Source organism: Dermacentor albipictus, chromosome 7 (assembly GCF_038994185.2).
Source record: "Dermacentor albipictus isolate Rhodes 1998 colony chromosome 7, USDA_Dalb.pri_finalv2, whole genome shotgun sequence".
NCBI lineage: Eukaryota > Metazoa > Arthropoda > Arachnida > Ixodida > Ixodidae > Dermacentor > Dermacentor albipictus.
Genome location: NC_091827.1, coordinates 40,361,030 through 40,388,787, shown reverse-complemented (window position 1 = coordinate 40,388,787; position 27,758 = coordinate 40,361,030). Strand labels below are relative to the sequence as shown.

At 45.2% G+C, this 27,758-nt stretch overlaps 1 protein-coding gene across 1 annotated transcript; it reads right to left on the bottom strand.

The window, feature by feature from the left end:
- Nucleotides 1–305: 305 nt before the first annotated feature.
- On the bottom strand, nt 306–24,129 carry snky (ubiquitin protein ligase sneaky). Its single transcript, XM_065455266.1, has 16 exons — nt 24,062–24,129; nt 23,478–23,591; nt 22,146–22,349; nt 20,895–21,034; nt 18,793–18,861; nt 17,326–17,509; nt 13,035–13,172; nt 11,888–12,015; nt 9,966–10,120; nt 8,717–8,816; nt 8,342–8,437; nt 7,309–7,435; nt 5,273–5,532; nt 3,011–3,124; nt 2,071–2,259; nt 306–969 (listed from the first exon to the last, which is right to left on the bottom strand). Exons 1-16 carry the CDS (start codon nt 24,105–24,107, stop codon nt 895–897), a joined length of 2,139 nt encoding a protein of 712 aa, XP_065311338.1. The 5' UTR covers nt 24,108–24,129; the 3' UTR covers nt 306–894.
- Between the last annotated feature and the right edge of the window lie 3,629 nt (nt 24,130–27,758).

Sequence of the window (27,758 nt, the reverse complement as noted above, 5' to 3'; positions counted from 1 at the left end):
CACGAGAGCAAATGATCGCGGATTCGGCAGCTCTTGCCGAAAGGGTATTGTAGCAAAAGCCGCCCAAATTTACCGACAAATGTTCTTTCCCATGGTAGCTTAAGGCGTTTTTAAGCTTCACCATGTCGATAGAATTAATGCAGTGGAGCTATCCACCTCACTTGGTTGTCGCTGTGTGGCTGCAGGTCCACGTTATTAATTATTCGCATAAGAAAACAAAACAAAACCTGAGATATTTATGATATTTGAAATGTTTGTTCTGGCGCAGCAAAAATAAGTGGACAGAAGAAGGGACAGAAATAGCGCCAACTTGCAAATGAATTTATTACATAAAAACACCCATATTTTGTACAAAGAGGAGTGACATGCGCACAGCCACTCAGTGCACTACTCGCGCAAGAAAAAGAACTGCAGCATTATTTCTGCCCAAACCGACAGGACATGCTATCAAGGCCAAAAATTGCAAATCATCATAGTGAATCTAAATATTGGTACTGATTGTTCTGCATTGATACCGACGGCACACTGACACGACCAGCACCCTTACTCTTCATGAAACACTTTTCCAGTAATTCACGTGCCAGCGATCACCGACTCTGCTTAGATGTCATTTTGAATGTATTGTGTACAGTAGAAGGCTTTGGAACCATGGGCGATAGCAAGAAACAGCAGGAATAGCAGGAAACATCAGAATGGGTTTCCAGCTTCGCTATTTTACAGCCTGTGTATAGCTTCTATATTCAATATACACTGAATCACACCCTCCCTAATGATAGTACCTTTCAATAAAACCGATTTCATTTACTTGTCGGGGGCAACGTGGTAAACCATTTAAAATATGTTGTCACTTCATGTCACTATAAGAACGTAAAAATGGAATCCTGGCGGTTTCGTTTAGGGCACAAACGGTGGACTTCCGTCAGACAGGGGGGATTCTCCGTCCTCTGAGGGTTCGCAGGCATAGCACCGCTGCAATAAAGTGAACGAAAATAAGCGAAAGTAGTAATAAGGTAAAAAATAACGAATTCCTCCAAAACTTATGGTAAACACAGCAAGTGGGGCATCTTAGTCATCGCCCTACGTCGGTTTCTACATCGCCCCTCATCAATGACTCAGTGGCTACGGTGTTCTGAGCACGAGTTTGTGGGTTTGGTTCCAAGTGTCGGTGGCCGCAATTCACTAGGAACCAAATTCAAAATTAATCGAGAAGTTGGATTTATGTGCACCTCTTCTGGCGCCTCTTTCAAGGTTTGAACATCTTAAACTGACAAGGGTAGTGTATACAATGCATGCTGACGCCATTCTTAGCAAAGAATTACACCAAGGCGCCAGAGAAAACCGCTGACATTTGAAACTAGAACGTCGCGCGCTCTTCTCGACGCAGTCGCAGTCTCAGCCGCGGAGTCGAGGTCAGACGCCCAAGTGCGCCTACGTGATTCGCATTGCTGAAACGTCATTCACCGTGACAGGTGACTTCATGAATTAATCAAGGCTGCAGCCGTAAATCTTTTCATCTGTAGCTTCAACAGAGAATTTAAACTTTAGAGAACGAATAAAACCTACAAACCATCTGTGTGCGAGCCTTTGTGTTGTTCCCAGTCACTTAGCATCACATGCTAGCGTCTAGTGTTCTCTAGCTAGGGTACTTTAGTCAGCTGCTCCGTCGTCCAACTGGCAGCCAAGTGCAGGTTGAGCCGAATGCTGGCGACGTGGTCTACATTAGATGCGCTTCCTCGGAACGGATGCTCATCAGTTAAAAAAGAAAATTATCTACAGTGATCTCGACACTGCGATTGACATTCCCTCGCAGTTATACTGCCTAACACAATTTTTTCAAAGAAATACCAATTATTCGGTTTCTAATAAATCAGCAGTCTATATAACGCTGTCAATCAATAATCAATCAAACAATCGAATAACTAATCATTGCATTATCTAAATTCTTTCTATCTAATTAAACACAGATAAAGACACAGATGCACTTGTGTCTATCTATCCACAAATACCAATCTGTGCATCGGTCTGTGCGTCTAAACTCAAACAAAAGATGAATGACGTGGACGGGCCTACCCCTATTTCGTTCCAGCACGGAAAGCAGTAGATGCATTGGCACACTTCGGTGGGGCACACGTACGAAGCAGAGTCCTCGGGGTCTCCGCACACCAGGCAGCAGCGCTGATGAGCGACGCCCAGAAGCTGGAGCAGGCGGTAGGCGCGTGGCGCCATCTTGCGCACGAACTCGAACCACCCGACGTCGAGCTGAAACCGGGATCGAAGCGGTCAGGTGGTAACGTTCCATTGGAAGCCATCCGAAAGCCACCCTTCTTTAATTAAGTGCGCTTTAGAAAACCGAATAATAATCGAACCAACAAACTACGTACCCGAGAAAAGTTTCGCAAGTTTTTGTCTGCAATACAAGGGAGTGGTACCGGCACGAATGCAAGCATTACCTGAGTATATACAGTCACATCACGGAGACAACTGAATGTAGCAAGCACCGCCAGACTACAGCACATCTGTGAATTTCAAAGCAGTGCACCGCAAACTATAGCAGAATGTGAGAGGCTGTGTGCGAGTACTGCATATGAGTAAGAGTAACAAAATAAAAATATCAGTCAGATGTGACAAACAGCACATTTACGGCAATCCTATAATATGGCCGTAAAAGGGGTTACACAGATGCAGGTTGAACAATTGGTACACCGTTTGAGACGCTGAGTTAAAGAATTGTGCACTTCATTCTAGAGTGTTCTAAAATTTTAGTTTCGGATAATGTTTCGAGAACAAAGAAATTCATGGTCATCCAGTCGGCAGAATTTAACTTACATATTTACCATATCCAGCCCGCACTTTACACGCTTGCTGGCTTTGAGATCCTCTTTTTTATTTCTGTTTCACTCTGTGAGCATGCTACTCGTGTAAAACTACATCTACGAGGCATGACGGTAGACCAATATTTCTGAAACATGTAACAATTACGATAATACTGTGACATATTAGGTACACTCACGTCAAACTCCCTGTCTCGCACCAGCTTCCTGATCCGGCGGCGCACGTACCCCAGGTAACCTGCCCTCTGCTTCAACATTTTGTTATACAGGTGCAGGACACGCTTCTTCTCCCGCTGGAATAAGATAACATATGATGGGTGTTCAAAAGTTTCGTAAGAAGACAGCTCGCTTTCTATAGGCGGCTCTAACTTTATTTCTTCACTGGCCAGACATCGTTATTGGTAGCAGTATTAGTACTAGTGGTAGTAGCTGCAGTATTAACTGCAGTACGATGAGCAGAGCGACAACATGATAAAAGCGGGGGCCAATGTTTCGACAAATGGACTTGTCTTTTTCATAGTGACATGTCTACTTTTCGTAACGTTGGCTCCCGCCTTCCCCACGTTTTCACTTGATAAATTGCAGTAGTACATTGGCGCTGTATTATTCCATTTGGCTAGTAATACCTTATATTAATACCAAGGCGCTTAAAAGCAAAAGATTTTTCTATGTTTTGGAAACCGTTGGACGATATGAACGAGGGGACTATAAGGCTAATAATTTTATTGCAATCAATTCACAACAGCAATTAAATTAGCCTTGAGGAGGCTAACATGTAGAACTAGTTATTAGAAGCCAGAAAGACAAAGCTTAACTAATTAACGCCCGACTTATCAAAACCATTTATGCATAACAATTTTGCAACTTCGAGTCTAGCTGTCGGAATTGATCTGCGGATGCTAATTGACTGATGCACTACCGGTGGCTGAAAAAAAAAATGAAGCTGCTTAGGCAAGCCATCATAACTGCATGCTATAAAAGGACTCAAAATCGCAAATGTGGCTCAGAAAAAAATAGTTTCTGTTCAAAATTTTCTTTGTTTGGCGTTGGTTGCAGTGCATTCATCGAAGCGTTTCTTTTTCTTCTTTTTGTGGTGCTCAGAAAAGAGACGCCTCGTTGTTAGTCTGGCTGTTCCACAAGTGATGCGACACTCAGCATACACCTACTGTATAGCAGCCAATAAAGGTTCCTGGTTTCTAAAACAAGAAAACTCACTGAAGTTTCAGAAATTCTAGGATGGAATCACTCCGATACCAATATTGCTAATAGGCTATCGTAAGCACCACACTACCTCTGCAGACATGAACTTTCGCTAGAAATTTTCTAAGCTGTCCTTTTGAAAATACCTTGCGTTCGAATTGGCAAAGTGAAAGAGGAAACCTACCACTCATTCAAACCATGATTTGTACGCACTAACATGCGTACAGGTTTCAAACAGAAGGTTTGGTAGTGTAAGAAAACTGCGACCCTGACGGCCGGCGCAATTTTATATTCCAACATCCTTATGTAGAGTTTCTTGCAGTATTGCCCGGAATGAAATGTGGCACCGTAGTCTGTCCAACCCATCCAGCGCGCGCTGTGTCACCACGAGAAAGCCACGATAAAGCTTGTTTTGCTGGTCTCATACGTGGCATCGGCTATAACGATGTAATGGCTGCACAAATAAAGCTTTCATAAAGTGAAATCGTCATCAATGTTGCACTTCACACCTTTCGTTATTTTACTCACATACAGCAGAACTACAAGGCGAATAAAACTACAATGCCAATTGAACTAATGCACAATCATCGCAGACCTTGCCTTCCCTCCAGCTGTAGCAGCCAGTAATGCTCCTTAACCTTGGCGTCAATCTGCATCTTCAAGGGGAGGGGGGGGGGGCTATGGTAGTGCGATTCAAAGACGGGGCAAAAGAAGACACAAAGGGACACACAGCGCTAACTTCCAACACTGTTTATTATCGAAAACCAGGTCATGCTTATACACTCAGACAACATGAGTCACAGCCACGTGAACAGATTTTGAATCGCGCTACCATACCCCCCTTGAAGATGCATTACCAACAAGCCCACAATGCAACCATCGTCACTCTGCAATCCAACAGCTTCTACGTTTCATAGAAATGTGCTCTAAATATTTCTCCTCCAAGACATTCGGCACGTTGTATTAGTAGATACTGACCCATTTTTGTAACCGATGGTAAGCTACTTTCCCTAGGGCATCTTGAAGGTTATTTTCTAGCTGAGAAAAATGCGTTCAAAGCCCTGACATCCTGCAATTGCCATATGAGCAGAATCGCAGCACCGGTTTTCTCACCAGGAAATTGTAAAAAAAGCTATAATATACTTGGCATGAAATTATATGGAAAGGTCATGCATCCACTTGCATAAACACAAGAATGGGAAATTGACAGCGTCAAATCTCATGTTCATCAGGCAGCCCACCTTGCTGAAGAAGTAGGCGCATACGGCCCTCCTCATCCTCGTGGTGAACAGCTGCACGAACACGAGCCCAATGAGGGCACCGTAGACGAGGTAGAGTTGCAGGATGAGCCAGCGCGATGTCCTCACCGGACTGGGCAGGCAGTGCGCATTGCTGGCAATACGCTCCAGCTTCTCTTCGACGTCGAAGTCCTTGAAGATCTTGCGCACTAGGTTACTCACAGCGCCCGTGCCAAACACTTGCAGGGCGATGCGGTGGAAGCCTGCGCGGTATCCAAGGATGGATCGGAGATTAAATAATGTTCTCGCGGTTTATGCTGATCGACAGATGGACGGTAACGGCCCGCTTCAATCGTCAGCTAGCGCGGCACCAGATTCAGTCTCAGCCAACATATTACCTCCATCCTTGAAACCTCAAAAACCAACAAGTCATTTACACTTCAAACATTCACATCTGTATGTGGAGTTCATAAATCAGCGAGACGGCCCCAAAAAGATTTCTAGGTGGTGCTGAGGCCAATAGGTTGCTCTGCAATGCCTTAACAACGTCGTCATTAAAGCGCCTCCGGCAAACTCTTCCTGGAGCAGCCACCGTAAGTCTCTGCCCGAAATCATGCAAGTCGTTGGTATGACGCCTTATTAGACAATTTCAGCCAAGAAATGATGATCCACTCCTCTGAAACCATTGTATCCTCAGAATTTGCACACAGCCGCTCAACGGAACGCTAGCGGGGACACTAATGCGCGCGCCCACACACTCATACCGGCAACGCAACGTAAAGCAATGTCTGCGTTCAGCAATACTTAGGCGTCTAGCAGCTAATGAGAAAGCGTTGCGACATTGATGCAAATGGCTCGAAGGTGCCCGCCATAGGTTACAGACTGCAGAGTCAGCGGTAAATAAAAGTTTTCATTTTGACCTCCTAAGCCACCTGTGTGGTATTTCGCATTTCCTTTCATCAGTATGGTCCAATGGATAGACCCTTCAAGCTACGACCGGTCGGCAATAAGCTTAGAGGTTGCGGCTCGTAGAAAGGTGAAAAGAGAATGGCATTCAGAGAGGATAAAACTGGGAATTAGGCGCTACTCTGTTTTACTAACTACGTACAGTACAAAGATGACTAGACCTCATGTCAGCCAATCAGCATGGAGAGCCAGCTGAGTGTTCTAGAACAGGGAGGAGGGCTCCCTTCATCGTGCACTACCGATCATTCCATGACGCTCAGTTGCGTCGGCTTCGCACCTAAAGTGGTGACTGACAGCGAAGGAGCCCTCCTAGTAATTCTTTTCCTGGTTAGCCAAAGCACGCACCTCGAAGCTTTCACTGCACATAGTTACAGGTGTAGTTTACAGCTGTTCGAAAGGGGTATACGTGTAGAAGACATCTGAATAGTGATCGATAACGTTGCTCTATGTGAATTCCAAGACATACTTTTTTTTTTGGGGGGGGGGGGGCGTATGCAATGCTTGACGACGTCGAGCGTGGGCCAATTTTGCGATGTCCCATAAGAGTGGTCTATAGAATGCTGCTGGCAATGACACCACTTTCCTTTTTCAACAATGTGGGGCAACTCAGAATACCCATTGTAACCCGGAATACGCATTCGTGTGGTGGCGAAAAGTTGCACCCATTTCGTTTTCATGTGAAGGGACCTCCTCCCCACTCAGCCAGCCTAGCCAGCGAGGTGGCAATGTCGCAATAACACGAACCCCAGTGTCCCATAGAGGTCCACTCCGACATCAGGTGGCGCACTGCAAGCATTGTTTGGTGAACCTACTGATACGTAGTGCTATACGTTCTGTTTTTGCAATTAGTGAAAAAGGCTAGATTTTGTCTGGCTTAGCATTGTTTGTTGTTACCTTGCCTTGCAGTAAATGCCTTGCATTCACAGTCTAATAATACATACCTCCATTTAATAGAGACAAGTTCATTCGGAGTCTATTTTTCCTATATCTTCTATGGCCTGTCGTTCCAATGCTGTGGGCGTATTCTGATTCACTGTCCAAAACCACCCGTGTACACGTGAACAAGTATGTACCTTCTTGAATGAACTCGACTTCGGCGTTGCGTCGTATTATATCCAGAACGTCGTAGATGAGGTAATCGAGGCCAAGTACGATGCTTCCAAAGACCACGTGCACAAGCAGGGATGCCACCTCACGCATCTGCGGAGTCATCACACATAATATTCAGCTCCTACTGAGATAATAACGGAAGACCAGAACTGAGCGATTGTTAGCTCATATACCAAGCTGCCTAGATATAGAATCAATTGCATTCACTTGCGGTAATACATAGATGACTTTGACCCTGGTGGCAGTTTCCCGAGCCTACATAGCAGACTGGTTTCAGAAAAAGTGCGACATTCTGCAGGCTGACTATCCTACTCGTCAAACTTGCCCTAACCATGATGGTCCATCTCCGGCTACTGCCACTGTTAAATTGAAATGTCTTATTTTAAAACCTGCAGAAAAGATAGGTGGCCTGCAATTAAATTACATGTTCGTGTACTTGTAGGACCCACCCGTGCCTACTCCCGGCTGAAAAGCGTTGGCTTGTTCAATACGACAACTGAGGCCTCTAATCGCGTAACACTGCGATTTCCACACGCCCTATACAGACTCGGAACACTAGGGATACAGGTGGCTCCTAGCTACGAACGTCAAACACTTTTCTAAAGCTTTCCCAGCTGTGTTTATCGGAAGAATATTCACCACGTGCTGGCCACGACGACTAAAAAATGCCAGAAAACGCAAGTCTCTCCTTAGGCAAGTAGCGTAAATTCCATGATTATTTCGCGCGAAAAGACGCTACAAAATGTGCTGCTCCATCATGAGAACAGAAAAGCAGATCATCTCGCTTGACATATGCCTAGCTAATGCCCGCGCCGGCTTTTGGGCGAGAAAAGCGTAACGTGTTTTCCTACAAATCGGTATAGTTTAGAGCTTCTGAGCGGGAAGTGCGTACAACATGACGCAGTGCGAAAGAAATAGAACCCAATACGATAAAACGCTACACGTCACAGTACAGTGCAACATGGTGCAATCCGACTACAACGGCCAGACGATTACCATCACTGTTGTTTCCTTGCGCGAGAAACGGAACTCGACTGGGTCGTATATGTCTATGGCTTCGTATCGCTTGAGTGGCAGCAGCGTGTCCAGACCCTGCAACATGAAAAATAAGGTGAGTGAACATCTTCTGACTTTAGAAGCTTGCTACGCTGTTCTGGACTGCACCCCTCAGAAAGGCTTGTCTGCACAAATTCTACCGCTTCACTATGAATTTGTCATTGCCGCAACAACATAACGCTATAATATGTTAGCCACAATCGTTAGCGATAGCTATACGAGACATTCCTAAAGACTCTAACTGTTTAATTTTGCGCTGGGTTAGTGGCTTTAAGGATGAAGCCGGCTTGGAATATCGAGATTTATTAAAATTACCTTTCGTGCTCGCCTCTCGTCGATCTTGCAAAAATACTCGGTAACGTAGATGTTGTCGAAGGCCAGATCATCAAGGAACTTTTCAACGTAATCCTTAGCCCTGTAGGGAGCAATTGAAGTTTTCAAAGCGCTAAAGTCACGAATAGATTACCTCGCTCTACTGGGGAAAACGTCGAGAAATGTAGCGCCTCTCCCAATTGACTATCGCAACTCCATGATTTTGTCGCTCATCGATATGATTTGTCGAACCCACGAAGCAGGTAAAATCCTGGACGGGGAAAACGTTATCCTGTCTCTTTCTTTTTATATGTTTAGACATGGTATAATTACCACGTGGCCGGGAGCGCCCCGTTCGCTGACATTCAAATGTATTATCGTATAGTAGCCATGAGTAGCGGAAATACTTTAAGATGGCAGGGCACAGCGCAGTGAACACTTGTAATGAAGAATGACGGCAGCTTTTCGACTGACCATTATCAGTGTTCGGCAGAAGATCAGGAATAAATGACAACATGCGTAAGCATAAAACCAACATTCCGCATATGTAAATAAATGACCTGAGTCAAATGTAATGCTTGTTTGTACTAATTTTGTAAGAGCTGCGCCGCTTTTTGGTTTTGCTTCGAAATAATTATCCCCGTATGGGTCTGAATTTCCCTCATTCCATGATTAAGAAGCTTTCCTACATGTTATTCGGCGTATGCTGCAAGTCCTCTATTCCGTACAAATGCAATAATGTTTGTGCCACCAACTGTCGTGTATCGGAAAATTTTATCTAGTTGTGGCACTGCAGCGAAGTACGTCTTGATGAACATCTCTCGTTAATAATAACAAAACGTATTTCGCTTTTTTTTTCTGGCTCCCTAGCATGAAGTTGCGTGATCGAATCCCTGAAACGGCGGCCGCCTTTCAGTGGGGGCAAAATGCTGAAAAACACCCGCGTACTTTGATTTAGGTTGCACGTTGAAGAACACCAGGTGGTATAAATTAATCCGCAGGCCCCCACTACAGCGTGCCTCATAATCAGACGTTGGTTGTTTCTGGCATGTAAAACCCCTTAATTTTGTTTCCTCTCTTATGTTCAAGGTCGAATAAAATACGCCTTGAAGAAGACAAGGACAAGACTCAGTTTCGTTTGAAGGCTTGCGCCGCGTCACAACTGGAACGCCCAAAATAGTTTGGTCACCCTAGCAGGAGGCATAATCCTCGGCTTAGTTGCGACAGAATTGCCAGCGGCAGTGGTACTCACTCCAAGACAGCCGAGAGAAGAACTACCGCAAAGAGGCGACTCAGTGCGATAGAGATGAGAGGAATGACCCTGTGGCGATTTTCGAACTCCGCCTGGACGCCTTTGGCCAAGTCTTCAGGGCTGATGACGTTGATTGCGTCCTCGGGAGTTATCAGCTGCGTGCCCACGCACCACGAACGTATTTAGAGAGACACGCAATAGCAATAATATTATTAACGCGATAGCGTTAAGGAGCTCGTGTCGCAGAAAAGCCGGTGTCGTCGGCGTCGGTGTCGGCGTCGGCGTTTGCGGCGTTGACCGTGAGCGATAAATCATGGCAGGCGCTTCATAAATAAAAAGCAACTTCCAAGATTGGCCCGGTGGGAATCGAACCAGGGTCTCCGGAGTGTGAGACGGAGACGCTACCACTCAACCACGAGTTCGATGCTTCCAAGCGGTGCAAACGCGCCTCTAGTGAATGCGGTGTTGCCTTCGAAACGAGCCGTGGAAAGTTATACTGCGGTGTATATCGGTAATTATGAACGTGTAACGTACAGAAGTCACAATTACACGAGTTGCGAAGTGCGTTTCCGCTGCATTTCTTCTGCGCTTTCCGCACACGCAGAGCCATCTTGCGGCAAACACAGAAGACCCCCTCCTCTCAATGTACGGTGCTGCCCCGACAGGAGGCGCGCCGCGCGCGCATTGGGACCGCTGCCAGGCGCGTCGCGGGACTCCTCTCCCCTGACGACGCTTCGCCGTGCTCCCGGTTTAGATTGCTATCTATCTCTCTGCCCGTGCCGATCACGACGTTTGGCTGGCGTAGATCGTTTCCCCCTCCGAGACACCGAGTTCTTTGGTTCGTTCCGTTCGCTCAGGCGCACGTTTCGTCGCCGCGCCGAACGCTGCGTTGCTCGACGCTCACCGCGTGATAGGTGGGCGCTAAGTCCGATGCGGGGCGCATCGTAAGTGATCGCTGTGCCGTAGCGCATTGTCTTATACCCCTTGGCGGGTCGACGGGAACGCTGTCGCGTCCCACTCTTGAAGGCGAAGCTTAAGCGTCCTCCAATTTTTTTATTGCATACTAGACATTTGACGTCCTGGCCGGGGAGACATGACCACGTAAAAAGAGGACCAGAAAGCAAATAGCTAAATGTTAGAATAATAGCAAAGCCCAGTGGCAAGCTACATGACTTCAGTGTTGCGATTTCTGTAGCTGCTCTGAAAGTAGAAAGGCGGGGACTTGACTCTTTATGTTTTTTATGATGTTTGAATGCGAATAGCTTCTTTTTTAGCTAGTTTCGTGCGATTCCGAGGTCGGGATACCAAATTTCGTGGTTGCACTTAGAATAAGCGCGTTTGCTCTCACGCAACCGCGTTTCACGACAGTTTCGTAACAGAATACAAACTATTATAACTATTCGTGACCCTCGTGGTGACCACTTATAGAAGCACCTGAAATATACTAGATTTCGGCTCTTTTGCTCACAGTATTACGTAATAATAATTTCAAACTAACACTATCCAAACATCTTCACTACAAATGTTTACTTCATCGAGCAGCTCCGTCCTTTAATAAAGAGAATAGCTTTCTTGAAGAGTTAGGCTTTAGCTTACATTGTCAATCGCCGTCAATGATTTCTGCACGTAATAATTCTTTTTTTTCAGAATCGTTTATTGCCGGTGTTATTTGGCGGCAATAGTGAGCGACGCATCTTCGTCTTCGAAACATATGAGGCTTTAATAAAAATAATTCCGGTGAGTGTTCAACGAGGCATGTTTGTCTGCCTGCCTTACGTAGGAGGGGCCCCGACGTATAGCTCTTTGCAAGGCACCGCCCTGTCTTTCCAATGATAGGTTGATCTCACGTGAATGCTTTTCGGTGAAATCAATCAACCGACAAATAAATAAATCAGCGGACATTCAAATACACATTGACTGACCTTGTACTGCACGTTGACTCTAAAGTTTGCACCGAATTCTCGCTTGACAGCTTCCATGGCGGAGATGCTCTGACCGAATCCGGCATTTATGGGCTGCATGCCATCGCAGGTTCTTTTCCCCAGAAAGGCTGCGTCAAGAGAATGCAGCTGAGGAACGTCCAAGGTTCTAATTACGCAGAATACCACGCTGCGACTACACGCACGTATTGCAAAGGAGCCATGTTCCAACCAGTAAATCCGAAGGACAGTGACGCAAACAGTGATCCACCTGTCTGTCATTTTTGCATGTTTTTATCTCTTTATGCGCAATTGTAACTATAGTTGAACATCTCTTGTTGCTCTGGTCTTTATCACTCGAGCACCATGTAACTACGTGTCAATACAGGCTTTGCTGATGACCGTTCGGACATTTGCCATCCAATGATTGTAAATGTGCGTATAAAATTGACTACAATGCGATTTTGTTGTCGCTTTCGCACACAAATATCAGTTTTCTTGTTAGCCTAAACGAAAATAGCTATTTCGATCACTTAGCGCTCAGCGAAGCATTTCCTGCAGTATACAAATAAGCAGTAAACACATGTTATCGAGGTATCAAGTACTCGGTGCAAAGTTCAAGTACCCAGTGCTGCATTTTACAACCGGTAAAAAATCAAAACAACACCGTCATGCACTATTACCCAGGAAGTAATTCCAGGCAATTGTGCTGTAATTGTATTTACATAAGTAAATACACTTTACCTTTGTGGCTAATTTTACCTTTCGTGCTGTAGTTGTATTTACTTGAGTAAATACAAGTTGTATTTGACTTGAGTTGTGTTTACTTGAGTAAATACAAGTGCAACACAAAGGTTAAGTTTTTCAATCCCTTCGGCACACTCTTTCTTGGATTATTCATTCCTGACAGCCTGGTTGAAATATTTACATTATCATGGCCGAGATAAATACGTCCTACCTCAATATCATAGTCATGGCCGTCATACGTCATACCTCAATATCATAGCATGGCTAGACAGTGCGCCCAGTTTGATGTATCTTTTCTTTGTTCTTAGTGATGCCGATGTCGAAACACGTTCTTTAAAATCGCTGGTAAAATAGTGCGGTCTCACAAATGCGAATCAATGGCAACGACAGGGCTGTTGCTTACTGCTGACGACGTGACAGAGGATGGTCAGCTTCATCGGCCAGCACAGCAAGTAGCCCAGAATCGAGAGCGCTGCGAAACAGCGCTCCTCCGCAGACTTGAACGCGTTCCGGCAGGCTCTGACTCCTTGCGAGAAAATGCCTGCATTAAAATAAAGGAAAAATAAATTGCGTGCCTTTGAGACGTTTAGAGCAGCCTTCGTAATGAAGACGCAGAGCACGAATGAAGGACAAAGATGCGATAGAAGGCTCCACGTGTGCTAGTCCGGGCTTGTGCCATGATCTTTTTTTTTTTTACACCCTCTGTGCTTGTCTCGTTTTATATATTTGCATGTGTGGAATATTATTGTTGTTCCTCGAAGCAGAATATAAAATGTCTTATTACAGTGGCTCACTGTTGGAGATATTTATTACAGTGTTTTACTGTCGGAGATATTTTGCACATGGTAAACCCCAACATTTATACGTTAACAAAAGCTGAATAAATATTGAAAGGAATGGCAACGAACTCGCCTGTCACGTGAGACTGTACGAGAGTCAACATTTTGTTGTTTGTTTGTTGATGACAAGCTCAATGTGAAGTCAGCCTTAAAGTGGGCTAGGGCTGCGAGACCGCATTTTGCTGGCAATAAAGAGGACAACTTTGTACAGACGCAGATTTTCACGTTTCTCGCAGGTTGGCGACACTTCATATGGCAATTAATGGAAGATGCTACAATGGCCAGGATATTTTGGCTAAATTTCATTTTGTGTAAAGTTAACCCTGCTGTAACCAAACCTTACAATGTTGACCCACCGTAAGAGGCGTAGTGCTTGGCATAATATAACGAGACTCCTGTTGCAGTAAGCCATTGCAGACGGCTGTACGTTTTGCCCCTATTGATGTAAGAACGAAGGCCTAACATTGCTGAAAGAGAAACAGCGGTGGTTTTAAAATTGGCAGCTTTCGGATGTTTTCAAACGCTACACAGTATAAGCCAACTTCTAATATTTTCTTTCACGATTGCGAGTGTATAGAAGCATGGCAATCGTCGTTTAAGTCCCCGTTCAAGCTTCACCCTCTTCCGCACCGGGCATAGCGGAGGAGGACCGGGTGAAAGGAAAACTACGGGAAGTGGCATCAACACAAAGACCACGTGAGTCTTCTGCCAAGCCAACACCTCCTAAATAACATGCCTGTCATGGTACTTGGACTGAAATTTCCATTACAAAGCCCGGCATGACGAAAGCAGTTACGTGAAAATCAGCCTGGTTTAGTCGGGGACATCTACATTAGAGCATGTGACACTCGGGCAAGGTAGCATGAGGTTAAGGGTTGAAGTGCAACGACCTTGTGCTATATAAGAGGCGTTCAACAAGCTCGCCCGCTTGGGAGGAGCCAATAAAATTTATCTTACTATTCAGCATACTACAATTACTGCCTTACTACAACCAATTTATCTTACTAAATAAATCATGCGTATCCCTCAGTAACTGAACATTTCTGCTGCAATCGCAAGCTTGTAATGCCCGAATAAATTTTTTTTCAATGTTCCTTTGTATCACCAGCGGCGGTCTCGATTAAATGGTTTCTACTGATTTCACAAAAGCTTCAATAATTATTTGGCCGCCAGGGAGAAATAGAGACAAGGTAAAAAAAAATTCTGAAAAGCCCCCCTCTTCTCTCCATGCTCACCTCTTCCTATGCTGACTTCTTATTTCTACGTGAATGAATTTAGGTTTTCTGTCTGATTTGGTTATATGGGATCATGTAGCTTGAGAAAATGAAAATAAAACTGGCAGACGGAGGCTGCTCTTATGACTACCTGTGATTACAATAAAGTAAGCGGCGCAGAACGCCATAGCAATGAAAGGAAAAGCAGGGAGGTGAACCAGACGAGCGTCCGGTTTTCTACCCTGCACTGGAGGTGAGTCAAAGCGGGAACGAAAGAAGAGGAAGGAAGTGACGACTGTGTGTGCAGTGAAGCACCCTAATGGCACAGGCTATCCAAGGCACCCAAGGGGCAGCTGAGAGATCACAGCTGGAACCAGGGCGGTCCCTGCGTTGGTGCCACCGGGGTGAGAACATGCTGGGAGGCGCTCGCATGCAAGATTGGCAGTCCGCCACGCCAGAAAGCCGGTCTTATACGTTTCCGATACGTGAAGTATGGAGGGGATTGTACACTGCCATTTGCCACGGAGTGCAACTAGTGCACAGGGGGCCCCCAAACCACGAACCACTCCGGTTTCGATATTTCACATCTACGTTGCAGGTTTTGCGTCTTGCTCGCCCTATCGTAGTAAATATTATTACAGTGTTTATGTTCAGTACTAATCGAAACGCTCACTTTCTTCGCGGGCTAGCAGAAAAGGCATTGTAATCTGTGGCGTTCTCATGAGGCCTCCGTTTCCCTGTATTTTTATTATTCGAATGCTGAATGGTCTCATTGAACCCAATCAGTTTATTCCCACCGAAATAGGCGCTAAAGAAAAAAAAAGAGACGCGCACAGAGTCATAGAAGAGGCCGGCCTTGCTGGAAGTTGCTGTAAGGAACCACTCCCTCTCTAGCTATGAGCTACGTTTTCTAGCAGACAAGTTTTTGGGCACTTACGATGACACATGCACGCTCCAACAGGTTCATAGAGTTCGACGACCATGGTCGCCACAAATACTGTCAAAGGAGTGCTGCTTTTGCCTTGTGGACACAGATTCAACCACTTCATATTGAGATTCTTACCATTCGACCTTACTGGTAGTTCTTGTCATATGCACTGTCATTAAATGCTGGCTTTCTGATTTGTGGTGTTTAAATTCCCAAAGTAAAATAAAGGTCTGAGAGGCGGCATTATGAAGGAATCCGGAATAATTAAGCTCATTTCGGATTGTTTATTGTTCACCTAAATCGAAGTACATATCTTACTTTTGCATTTAGTTGTGATGGAAATGTGATAACCACTGTTGTTATTAAGAACCTATAGAAACTCGTGTGTACACATCAGCAGGTGTTCACTAATCGATGAAGAAGCTGAGGTGGTCATCGCCAAACAGTGGAAACACGGGTGACTGTTCAATCTGCATGTACGTACACATTTCCTGCATCTGCATTTCTGCATTTCCTCTACATTGCAATCTGCATCTCAACCACGATAAAAGCTGCCGAAATGGAACAGCATACAATAGAAAAAGTTCACGGCACAACTTCAATGCGTGCCAACGTGACATGCGGGAAACAAATCACGCGGCACCATGCACACAACCTAAGAACGTAAATGCATCAGCCGCTACCACACAGCGCAAACTCAAAAAGGACGACCCCGCTTGAATTAGATACGGAGCTCTAACTCTTCGCTTTTCGAAACACTTGGAACGCGAGAGTTCTCAATTGTTCATCGATGTTACTATTCGAGTAACATCTGCCTGAGTAAACTCGAATTGCTAGGCCTCTCCCTGGGCCTAGCGCTTAGACCCTTGTGAGAGTTTTCATCTCTAAAAGGGGTCCACCGAATATTTCTAGGTGTAGTCTTTAGGCATCCTAGGTGTGGAGCATCTTTTCTTGCAGCAGGCAGGTGCCTACCTATAGAAGAGCTACAAGTGCAAGGGAGCCTGGTGCTCAGTTATTTCGAGACCTCAACGGGCGTGCCTACATGTTATAGTTGGTGTTATGTGGTACTTCGGATTCTTAAACAACGCAACAAGACGGGACATCAGACGTAGAAAGACACAGACGCCCCACATCTGTCATACCAATTAGCCCTCGCTGCCACTTCAGAAGCTATGGGATGCCACATTGGAAATTTCCACCATCGGAGGGGTCCAGATCAGCTCTTACGTGGTTTTGTTGTTCTCACGTGGTTCAACGGGATTCGCATGGCGCAGGGTATATTCCCGAGGACACATCACCCCTAAAGAAAGCCGTGTGTAGAACATGGGAACATTGCTGCCCATTTGCATAACCAGTGGATGAGTGGCGGCAGTGCTGTTTTTGGCCCTAGTCCCTCACGTAATCACCGCGGACACTCAACAAACGAGGCCATCGCTGTTGTCTCTCCAGCTGTCCATCTTTCCGTTGGTGTATATAGATCTAACCCGATATTTAGGACCTTACTAAGCAGTTAGCCATTTTGCGTGTTTTCAAATCAAGCACCAGAGCTAACCCGACCAAACTATATAAGTGGCAAGGAGAAGGTTCGCGCAAAAGCTATTCGTAGATTGTCTACAAACAAACAAAAATATTCCCGCCCATCTCACTAAACGAGAACGCTCGTGTTACTCAACTTTCAAGACTTTCAAGACACTCTGCGTGAGCGTTGCATACCTTCGCATCGCAGCTCGAGCTTTTTGGCGTAGTCAGCCTCGATTTCACCGTCGCTCTCCAGCTCTTTCTTGAGCTCTTGGTACTTCTCGCGTACCAGCTTCGAGCGTGGGTCGTTGTCGGACACTTTGTCCACGTATTCGGCGTCCGCCTCGAGCGCTCTTGTCTCGCGGTCGTCGCCGGACACCTGCGTCGAACACAATGGACCCGACGCAGCAACTTCGTGAACAAAAGTGTTACGCATGCCCTGTTTCAGGTGTCTAAATATTTAAATTGCCGTACCGAATTTGGAGCCGCAAGTAGACACCCCAGCCACCAGTTGCTTCCAACATTTCTTTTTTTGATTAAGAATCTTGGTCTCAGGGGAAAGTTTTACCTTACGGGGTCCTTTCTGTATGCATTGAAAGGAAAGATTTGCCAGGGGATAAACCGATATTCACTAGTTTGCGCCATTTCTGGAAACTCTTTCCCTAAATCAAGAATCTGTTTGGAACAGTAGGCAGAGTTCATATTTTTTTTCATAACTGAAACGAAAAAAATAGAGAAATTGGTTGAGCGTTTACGGCATGATGCATTTCTGCAGCTTATGAAAAATTGAAAATGGAACCCAATGTCTGCCTCGAAGGAAAGTCAGTTACCAAGATCTTTCGGTAAAACCTTTTCATTGGGCTCTGGTATTGAGAAAATAAGCGCGCGCAGAGGACAAAGCCGGTGGTCAAGTACAGTGACGTAGTGGGCGGCAAGAAATTAATAAACGCAGTCGAGGGTCTCAGATGACCCGGTGGGGTCGAGAGACTAAAATTCGCAAGCATATGATGAAAGCTGCTGAAACCATATACGCTAAGTGGAAGCCGAAGAAGGCGAGCATTCTGCAAGTGTACATAAAATACAATACCAATCATGATCATGCTGCTCATCATAAACAATTCCTCGTTCATGCTTTTGAATTTCAAATAACGATGTCACCTCAATCATTTGTTCACAGCAAATTTTTACGCTAGGCAATTAACTTTGTCAAATGTTTGTCCACATTTTCAGACATGTATGAATGCGTGTGTGTGCGTATCCACGTGCCTGTGCACATGTGCAGCTTTCTGCCTGTTTTTCGCGCTGCTTTAGCGGTCGTGATCATGCCCTAAACTTGCAACTCCATAACCAACATTTACTAACACCTAAAACAGATTCCAAATTAAGTATGTATGCATGCAATGACAACCCTCATCAGAGGTGAAGACATTCGCTTTTTCAAGCAATTACGTTATGTATCTGTTAGATTAAATTTGGTAACATATCAGAAACTTTGTCGCTTTATAATACGTTTGTCTGAGGTGGTTCTTTTCTGTGTCGGGGGATCTTTATTCACACATTCACTGTAAAATTATTCTGATCCATTAACGGTTGTAAAAAAAACACCAAATAAAAAAGCATGCGCGCATTCTCAGGCTGCAGAAAATATGGATTGATGCTTACCTCTTTTTCTATTGGTTTGACCTCTTGGTCGATGGCCGAAGTTTCATTGTGAATCACTTTCGCCTGCTCCTAGAATCGCAACGCAAGAGCCAAACGTCAAGCACAAGGGCAGGTTATCTTTACTAAATACACGCACTTGTATGAGGTGGTTTCTCCCACCTAGGTTTATGCACAAAATCGTAGAGATTGTCCTAATCCTATTCAGACTAGTCGTCTTAGAGTGGACTAACTAATCCTAGTCCTAATCCTAATCCTAAGTCCTAGAAAAAACGGACAATGACCCCCCTCCCTTCCCTCCCGCTTTCTCAAAATGTTGGGGTATTGCAACCGAACAAGCGCAGAGCAAGCATCTTTAAATCTGGCCCTGAAAATTAGATCTTCCGTGCACTGCACAGATGTGCGCTCAGAAAACATGAGAATTACAATAAAAGTAACAGTGCCCTCATTAGAGAAGCTTTCACACCCGCCGAAAAAGCCGACGCCGCAGGCTTACACCTCAGACCCTCACGCGCACAAATTAAATTTTTATACACGAAACTGTTTTATGCCAGGGTTGACGACCAATTTCTTGTAACGATTGCGACGTTGGCACAAACGCAACAAAACATGCCCTTTTGACAGGGATGGTGCTGCCATCCAGGAACGGGGAAGCGAGCTACTGCATCATGACACGACGCGCTGACAGTGTGTGCTTCGGTAGTCTCAGCGTAGGGAAGGCTCGAACATGGTGTAGCTTGGTGTAGGTGGAGTAGGCATTCTGCTGAGGTGACAACTGAGTTTCCTGACGTAGCTGGTCTTTCCCGTCGGATTAACCTGTGACGCCTCGTCGCCTGCGGAGTGCAGCTTCAACATGCGTCAGCAGCGCTTACACGCCGCCTGCTGCTTCATTTGCGATGGCACCACCCAAGCTAACTGCTACGCTAAGCGGTGCAGAAAGGCAACCACGTCGACGGGCGAATCTCATTTTGGTCCTGCCAGAGACGCGCCAGCGTGAAGCAGAATGCCTTCGTGCGTGCGTGGCGCACGCTGCGAACTCTGCGGCTCGCATGCCTGAAGCTGAACGCGTCGCAACAACACAACTGGCTGCCATGGACACTGTGGAGCTGTACCGAAATGTTCGTACCTTCGCTTTAGCAACTCGGCAGCTGGACGCCGCTTTCTGACAAGATGCCGCGCGGCAAGCAAACCTGCAACATGGTCGCCGACCCCCAAATCGTGCGACTTTCGCTGCAGCGGACTGTGAGTTCACGAGGCAATTAACTGACAATCTGTTCGCTTTCGCTTGTGCGGTTTGCGAACGCCTGTGGTTTGTGGTGGATTTGCACAGTGCTCCAGCGCGCACAATGCAGTGTCTCCCGGGGGATGTTTTCCTGTCGCGAGTCGTTCAACATTTTTGGCTTCTGCGCCAGTTGTCGAGGATCCCTGTGCAGCGGTAGGGTGTGGCTGATGACTGCTTGCAACTTAATTCTTCACGTACGGTAAGCATGCAAAAGCTTCCGGGAAGACAGGAATCAAGGGTTGTGGCGTGAAAGTCATGTGAGCTCTATGCGCAATTTGAAGAAAACCGCAAAGGTAAGTCGCTTGGGTAAGCTTTTAGAGGCTGCGGAAAGTGTAGCTCGCCTCATCTTACAATTTATTTACCAATGTGTGTGCCCATCTCCTGTATTACTGTGAACTTTGTCTTAGGGAAATGGCTCTAAAATGTTCGGTGTTTAGCCTAATTTAGAGTAGGGTCCGGTGAGCGGCCCTATGAAGCCTCCAGCGCAGGTCTATTGAAACTATCCAGGATCTCCTACAATGTGTCGTACCAGCGAGTTACTAGCAAATTTCCATAGAGTTAAGGAGATGTCTCAGCATGTTCTAACAGGTCTAATCAATGCAAAGAAATTGCATTATGGTGCGTCGTCCGATGGACGTAATGCTTCTGGAGCAGATATGTTTCTCAGTGATGGCCATGCGGCACATGGCCGTAGTCAGTACTATTGTATTAAAATATAGTCTAACGCTCTATATATGTTTTCATAAAATTTCTGCCCTCAACTGTCTCTTTAGCTAGGCCGATGCAACAGCGCTCTTGCTAGACCAGACCGGCAAGAACTCACGTCGAAGTCCCAGATAATCCTCTTGATGGGCTTGTACATCAACAGAAGGCGTTCCTTGGTGTGGTTGTAGGAGAGAGCACCGAGGCACATGAATGAGTCCACGGCTACTTTGCTGTTGATCATCATACTTTCGATTGGACCTGGGTAGCATGTCGCGGCGCAAAGGAAGCAACATCAAAGACACTCAACTGCTCACAAAAGAGCTAGAATAGAGATTGGCTGCCACACGACGCGTGTCTGAGAGTTTGCACGCGCCGGTACACCATGCATTGTAAAGGCCACGCACAGCCTTTACGGTGGCGCCGCCAGAGGGCACCAAGTGTTCTTAGGGAAGCTCAGAAAAGCTTTCCCTCTGTAGTACACGCGTTAACATATAACTCGGTTTGACTTTGTGAATATGTTCTGTGGGTATGTTAATTCGATGCTAAACCCTCGGCACACCTCGTGAGATGGGTTGCGCCGAATTTTTTGGTCTTGGCAAGCCGGCGGATTCTCTGTGGCACATAACTAGCTGCCAAAGTTGGCGCCGAAGACCTTCGTTGAAGAGCGGCATACACCTACTGTAACATACACAGTGTTCAATGTTTCCATCAGTAAGGTACATTGAAGGTATTGAAGGTACAGACCGAGTGGGACATACCAAGTGATCCAAGTCGGCGTCAACGTTTCATTGAACAGCGGTACACGCCCAGTGCCGCATCTACAGTGACCCATTTCGGTGTGAAAGAGATTCGTTGCAGAGCGGTTTACGAGTACGCATCGCACAGCAGCTCGATGAGCTAACCATCTGACCACGGATAGATAGATAGATAGATAGATAGATAGATAGATAGATAGATAGATAGATAGATAGATAGATAGATAGATAGATAGATAGATAGATAGATAGATAGATAGATAGATAGATAGATAGATAGATAGATAGATAGATAGATAGATAGATAGATAGATAGATAGATAGATAGATAGATAGATAGATAGATAGATAGATAGATAGATAGATAGATAGATAGATAGATAGATAGATAGATAGATAGATAGATAGATAGATAGATAGATAGATAGATAGATAGATAGATAGATAGATAGATAGATAGATAGATAGATAGATAGATAGATTGATTGATTGATTGATTGATTGATTGATTGATTGATTGATTGATTGATTGATTGATTGATTGACCCTGGTAGGCCAGTCCAGTCACGTCAGAGGCATCTTCGCGTCAAGCAGAAAGCATCATGTCCACACACCTCGAAGAATGAGCGATACGCTGGCGGTGACCAGAGCCGATCGACCAGCCCGACCACAGAGAAAGGGCACCAGGAGCCAGGAAATGGCGCGGGCCCTGGCCGAGAGCGCGTAGCCGGCGCCCGTGAGCAGTATGACGGCGGTGCCCATGCAGCGAAGCGTCAGCTCCGTGGTGAACAGCTCGCGCACGATGCCCACGTAGAAGACTGACTCCACCCAGAAAAAGAGGGCGCCACCTTGTCAGGGGAACAGTGGGCGAATTCACGTGGGTTCGGAATTTAGTATTAAAATGAATGTCCACGGGAAGACGAATTCGGAGAATGGCGGTAAAGACATTGTTTCATGGGTGCCGATTCAAGAGATATCGCAGTGGATTGACATCGCTTTATTTCTAATTTCTACGCCTGCCTATTTGCGCAGACTGATAGAGACAGCCTATAAATATCAGCTAGCGAGACAGACAGATTGTCACAATAGTATAGCAGTTTGTTTTTGTCATATAAACACTGTTAAAACACTGCCACAAAAAGTAAGAGGCCCCTGTATCTGTGAAGATCGACTACGTTGCAAGGTGGACATTATCAGGAATAAAATTCAGCAATTTTGTGAATTATCTAAAATATGCTAATTACCCTAATAACTAGAAACATTAGGCACATTTAATTACAAATGGAAGTCGATCGCTAAAGATTTATTGTCTCCTTAGGAGAAGTCTTAAGCCCACAACATCTTTAGAGATATCCGTTCCCAAAATATGCTAAAATATGCATTCAAGTTCCAGTTAAGGTCATCACGCATTGATAAAGAAGCACGTTTAGAAACTGTTAACCATAAAGCAAATGTATTTGGTTGCACATTTTAAGGTCACTTATGTCTGAAACTGCTGCTGGCCGTACAATTTCTGTGAGGCAGACGTGTCTTCAGTAGTTATTATTTTCAATTTAACAAGTACAAGTGCCGTAATATTAGTAATGAGAGTTAATCAGCATGTTTTGTACAGGTGAAATCAAAATTACAGTTTTCGTTACTGCTAATGAAAAATACAAAACGCGGTAGGATGTACATATGAATGCTTTTTTTTAAGTGTTCAGCTTAAAATAAAACACCTCATCAAGTCATAATACTTGTCTCTTTGTAGCCTATCACTTACAATTGCGCTGTTATAGAAATGATGCATACCAACTAATGGTAATTTCCAAGATATCGAAGACGGGTAGACAGACGCGCTTGAGGCCGGACGGACAGATAGAGAGATGAACAAATGGATAGATATGTGACAAATAGTCCTGTAGAGTTCGCAGCACAGCAGTTGACGCACGCAGAACGATACTCACAGTAACCCATGAAGAGGCCGAATACGAAGCCGAAGATGAAGCGTGGCGCTCTGCATTGCTCAGGTTCGCCGAAGAAAAACTTTAGCACCGGCACGGGAACGTGATGCTTGCACCCTGCGTCAGTGCCGAACTACATTCTCTTCCTGGCGCCTTTTCCCTCAGATGTCGACTTAGAGAAACTGAATAATATGCCACTGTTAAAACACGATTAAAATTATTAGCAATTGATTGCCGCCTCCTTGCACGATCGGCCTTCAAGTTTTGTTGGCAGGAAACCTTTGTTAGGTCTGTCGAGCATGTCGGTTACTGAGCCTGGTTGTTTAAAGTGCGACAGTCGTTAGATGATGCTGTACGGCCGCCTCTGTGACATCGACTTTGATAGACTGGCCATGTATCATGTCATCATTTACCATAGGAATGTAAACCCGAGGCCTTTCTTCTACCAAGACGGTGCCTATATCTACGAATCCATTCAGTTTCTTGTAAACCGGGGCTCTAGTTTACGAATTTGTTCGAATTCTGTTGATATTGCTCTTGACGTGTAGCCTTAGAGGCTGATTAAAAAGGGCTGCAACGGTACTCACAGGTTCGAATGCCCTTGCAATGAAAATACACCGCACCGGTTGCCATGTGCGTATGCACCTTTGCTTTGTTTTCTTCCCAACTCGAGGTTCATACCCACAATGGGGGAGGTTAAGGGACTTGGATGGGTAGTTGGTTGCTGGCTTGTTGGTACATGGTTATAACGGTGCGTTTTGAGGACAGGATGCAGTGTGCTTTCTGTATGCTTTCTTTATGCGTCCTGTCCTCAAAACATGCCCTTATAACCATGTTTTATCAAGCCACTATGGAAAATTCGCCAAATGGCAGGCGCAGAAAGCTTATGAATATGCATAATAAACTCATTGTGACAGATGCAAGAAAGTGAGCGATGTATCCTGAATTGAAATATGCTATAATATAATAAATAAAAAGGGTCTAACTACGAGATCGCTACGCCTCTGTATTTTATCCCTGAACGGCTTCGAATACATTGTTCTGTTTATCATATCCTTGGCCGCTTCTCCTTTTGTGAGCATTAACAGGGAATCTTCCCTGTGCATTTCTGGAATACGTTGTGTTTTCTCATAAGTTTTCATTGCTATATTCAGACCGTAGTATTCACTTATGCGGTACAAACCATATTATTTGCACAGCGATTAAATACTATATTCTTGACACGAATCGGCTGCCTTCCTTAAACGGTAAGCTATAACAATTATTTAATTATTTTTTGATTCACTTTAACATGATGACTATTCCACTTTCAACATCGAGCAGAATGCGGCTTCGGCCATCATTTTTTTTTTATCAGTTTTCTCCAAACCACCTAATACTTGGGCCGATACCCCATGGTGGGTATGTGCTGTTTGTGCAGAGGAGCAACAACAATTTTGCGTGGGTGTGTGCGACTAATTTCCCAAGGATCTAACCCTACATCTGCATTTGGGAATCAGTGGTAGACGGCTTGTGGCGCGGAGGTAGACGCTCGTAAGGATAGAAGGGCCCCTGCGTGCGAGGCCTTCGCCCAGCCAGGTAGACCCTCCCCCGATGGCTTCGCGTCTCCCGACGACGTCCGCAGGAACCGTGTCATGCAGGCTTCTGGGGTGCGGAAGCACATGCTATTTGGTTGCCTGGAGCCGGTCTCACAGAGGCTTGCATCCTGGCACCAAATTGGTTCCAGAGGACCTACGACGTCTGTGCCGGATGTGAGGAGACATGGTTGCATATTGTCGACAACACTGCAGTGGGCTTCGCCCTTTTAGAGATTTGGGAACGTTGGGAAGGTTTGGGAAGTCTGCCTTCGCCTGCCGGACATCTCATGAGTTGAAGCCCAAGATCGGTGAACATTTCCCTTTGTTTTGTTGAGAACTAGCCGGATTCTATTGATTGTACGAACTACATATGGCTGTCAGATTTACAGTTTGTGCATACGTTTGCGCCATTTCGTTTTTGCAGTGTGGTCACGTTTGAATTATGTTAACCAGTTAGTGAATGCTACTGAGCCATTCTCCCCTTGTTGCAATCGCGCCACTCGCCAATGTTTGACTTTTTTATATGCATTGTGCTTTAAGTTGCAGCTGGTTTTGTTTCTGGCTCCATCCAATCCAACACCTGGGCCTATTAAATAAGACTCGAACCGACTCGTTACACGTAGCAATATCCCAGGCGCACCCTTCCCTCTGGTCGGACCAATTGAACGGAGTTTTAAGGTGCGTCCACTTGGCTCTGTTTTGTTCTTACATGCCAGTTTTCTTCTTACAAATGGACAGTTTGGCAGCAGCAGTGACAGTCACAGGACGCATCTTTTAAGCACCCGAACTTACTTTTTCAGGATGGTTCCTGTTCCGCTGAAGCCTTCGTTGCCTCCCCTTTGCTGCCGCGAGTTTCTTTCACGTCAAAATGCGGTGACGGGAGTACTTCCATGGCTGAAGGACTCAAAAGTTTTTTCACGCGTCCAAGTTTATCTGCCGAAGCCTTGCTGTGCCGTCAACCGTGTGCATCATGTGAGAACTGCGAAGATGCGTCGCTCTCCAGCACGACAGTTTGGCAGCACTAGTGACAGGCACTGGACGCATCTGTTAAGCATCCGAACTTATTTTTCCAGGTTTGTACACTTTTATTTCTTTACTTTCGTCCACCTGACTCTTTCGTCATTGCTGCAACCAAGTGTGTAGTGTTGCTGCCTGGGGCATTTGTTGCGATGGCTAGTCCCGAGTCAGACATTTGTTTCTGTTGAAGCAAGCCTATAGATCCCACTGATAGCGTGTTAAATTGCAAAGAATGTAACTATTCCTATAACTTCGAGGTATGCTCTGGTATAACCGACCATTCTGCAAAAACAAAACCTGCTGCTTTCCGCAAAGCATTCATCTGCCCTGCACGTAAAACTAGTGCTATGCGCAGCGGCAAACCGAGCGCAGCCTCCAGCCTCGAAGATATAAATGTTTCCGCTGTATTTCCCGAGCAGCGCAGAAAACTTGACTCTATTATGCCGCTGAGGCAGCAGGTGAAAACATAGAACAGTCACTACAGACTATGTTGGATCACTCTGACAGCATATTGAAGCGCCTTGACAGTTAGGACAAAGAACTTGCGGACCTACGTAAAAGGGTTGAAAGAGTCGAATTCCCGCACGATGAAGGCAACCTGAAACAGCTGAACGCAGATATAAATGAACTTCAAGTACGAAGCAGAAAAAAAAATTACATCTCCATGGCCTCCCTTGCAACGAGAACGAAGATCTGTTGTATAAGGTTAACGAAGTGGCTAGATTAATGCAAGTACCCGACAGCAGTAACTGTGGCATTGAAGCACGTCATAGGCTTCCGACAAAAGGAGGCGGAGTGCCAGCAATCATTGCTCCGTTATATTAACAGTCTATCGTATTCCGCGAGGATGTAGTTAAATACGGGCTGGAAAAAGTCAGATCTGTCGCTGATTGAGACTGACCGCGACAAAAGGCAGCAACTATTGATTTGAGACAAGAAAGGTTACTATCAGGAATCAATTCCCACAGCCGTTTTTCACCTAAATGACTTTTAAAACTCCAAGACACATGGTGAGAATTCGTCACCAGCTAGTACTACGCCTTTTCTGCAGGAAGCTGATGATCTGTCTAAAGATCTGATACTTTGCACTTGTGCTCGGAAATATAATTTCACTAAGACAAAAATGGGAGCAGTTTAGGTAAATTGTCTAATGCGGGAATTTCGCATTCAGTAGACATACATCATGAGATATCGTGGCCTTGTGACTAATTTTAGTTCAAACCTATGCAAACACCACCACCGCCTCTGGCAAATCGATCCTAAATAAGTAAACGATAAATTTTTAGAGAACATTTTTGACCATTTCAAATTGAGGTTTCTTGGAAGAAAACTATGTCTGGTAACATTAAAGAAGAAATATTTGATAAATGTGTTGTAGCAGAAACAATCGAAAGGCGATTCCACTGAAATATTTTTAAAAAGCCTATGTTGAAGACAGAACGGTACCGGATACTGTCTTATCCAGAATACTCTCTTTCAAGAAGCCCTTCTTGGAGAGGTTCTCTTACTGATTTTTTTTTTGTTTTTCACAAAGGAGCAATTTATTTGGCAGAAGATCTGGTTGCGTTTCAGACTTTAGAGTTTCATCTCCACATCCTGGAAGTCTTCATTGTCCTTCATATAGTCGTTAGATGCTCTAGTTACGTCTGCTCTCTACATAAGTAGAAGGTCCTGCGCAAGGAGTGTCACC

Coding starts and splice junctions, on each gene's coding strand:
- snky (XM_065455266.1), bottom strand. CDS start 24,107: ATGGCAACCGGTGCGGTGTATTTTCATTGCAAGGGCATTCGAACCT. Junction 23,592..24,061: donor TTGCAAGGGCATTCGAACCT/GTGAGTACCGTT, acceptor GCACTGACGCAG/GGTGCAAGCATCACGTTCCC. Junction 13,173..17,325: donor GCTCGAGCTGCGATGCGAAG/GTATGCAACGCT, acceptor ATTTTAATGCAG/GCATTTTCTCGCAAGGAGTC.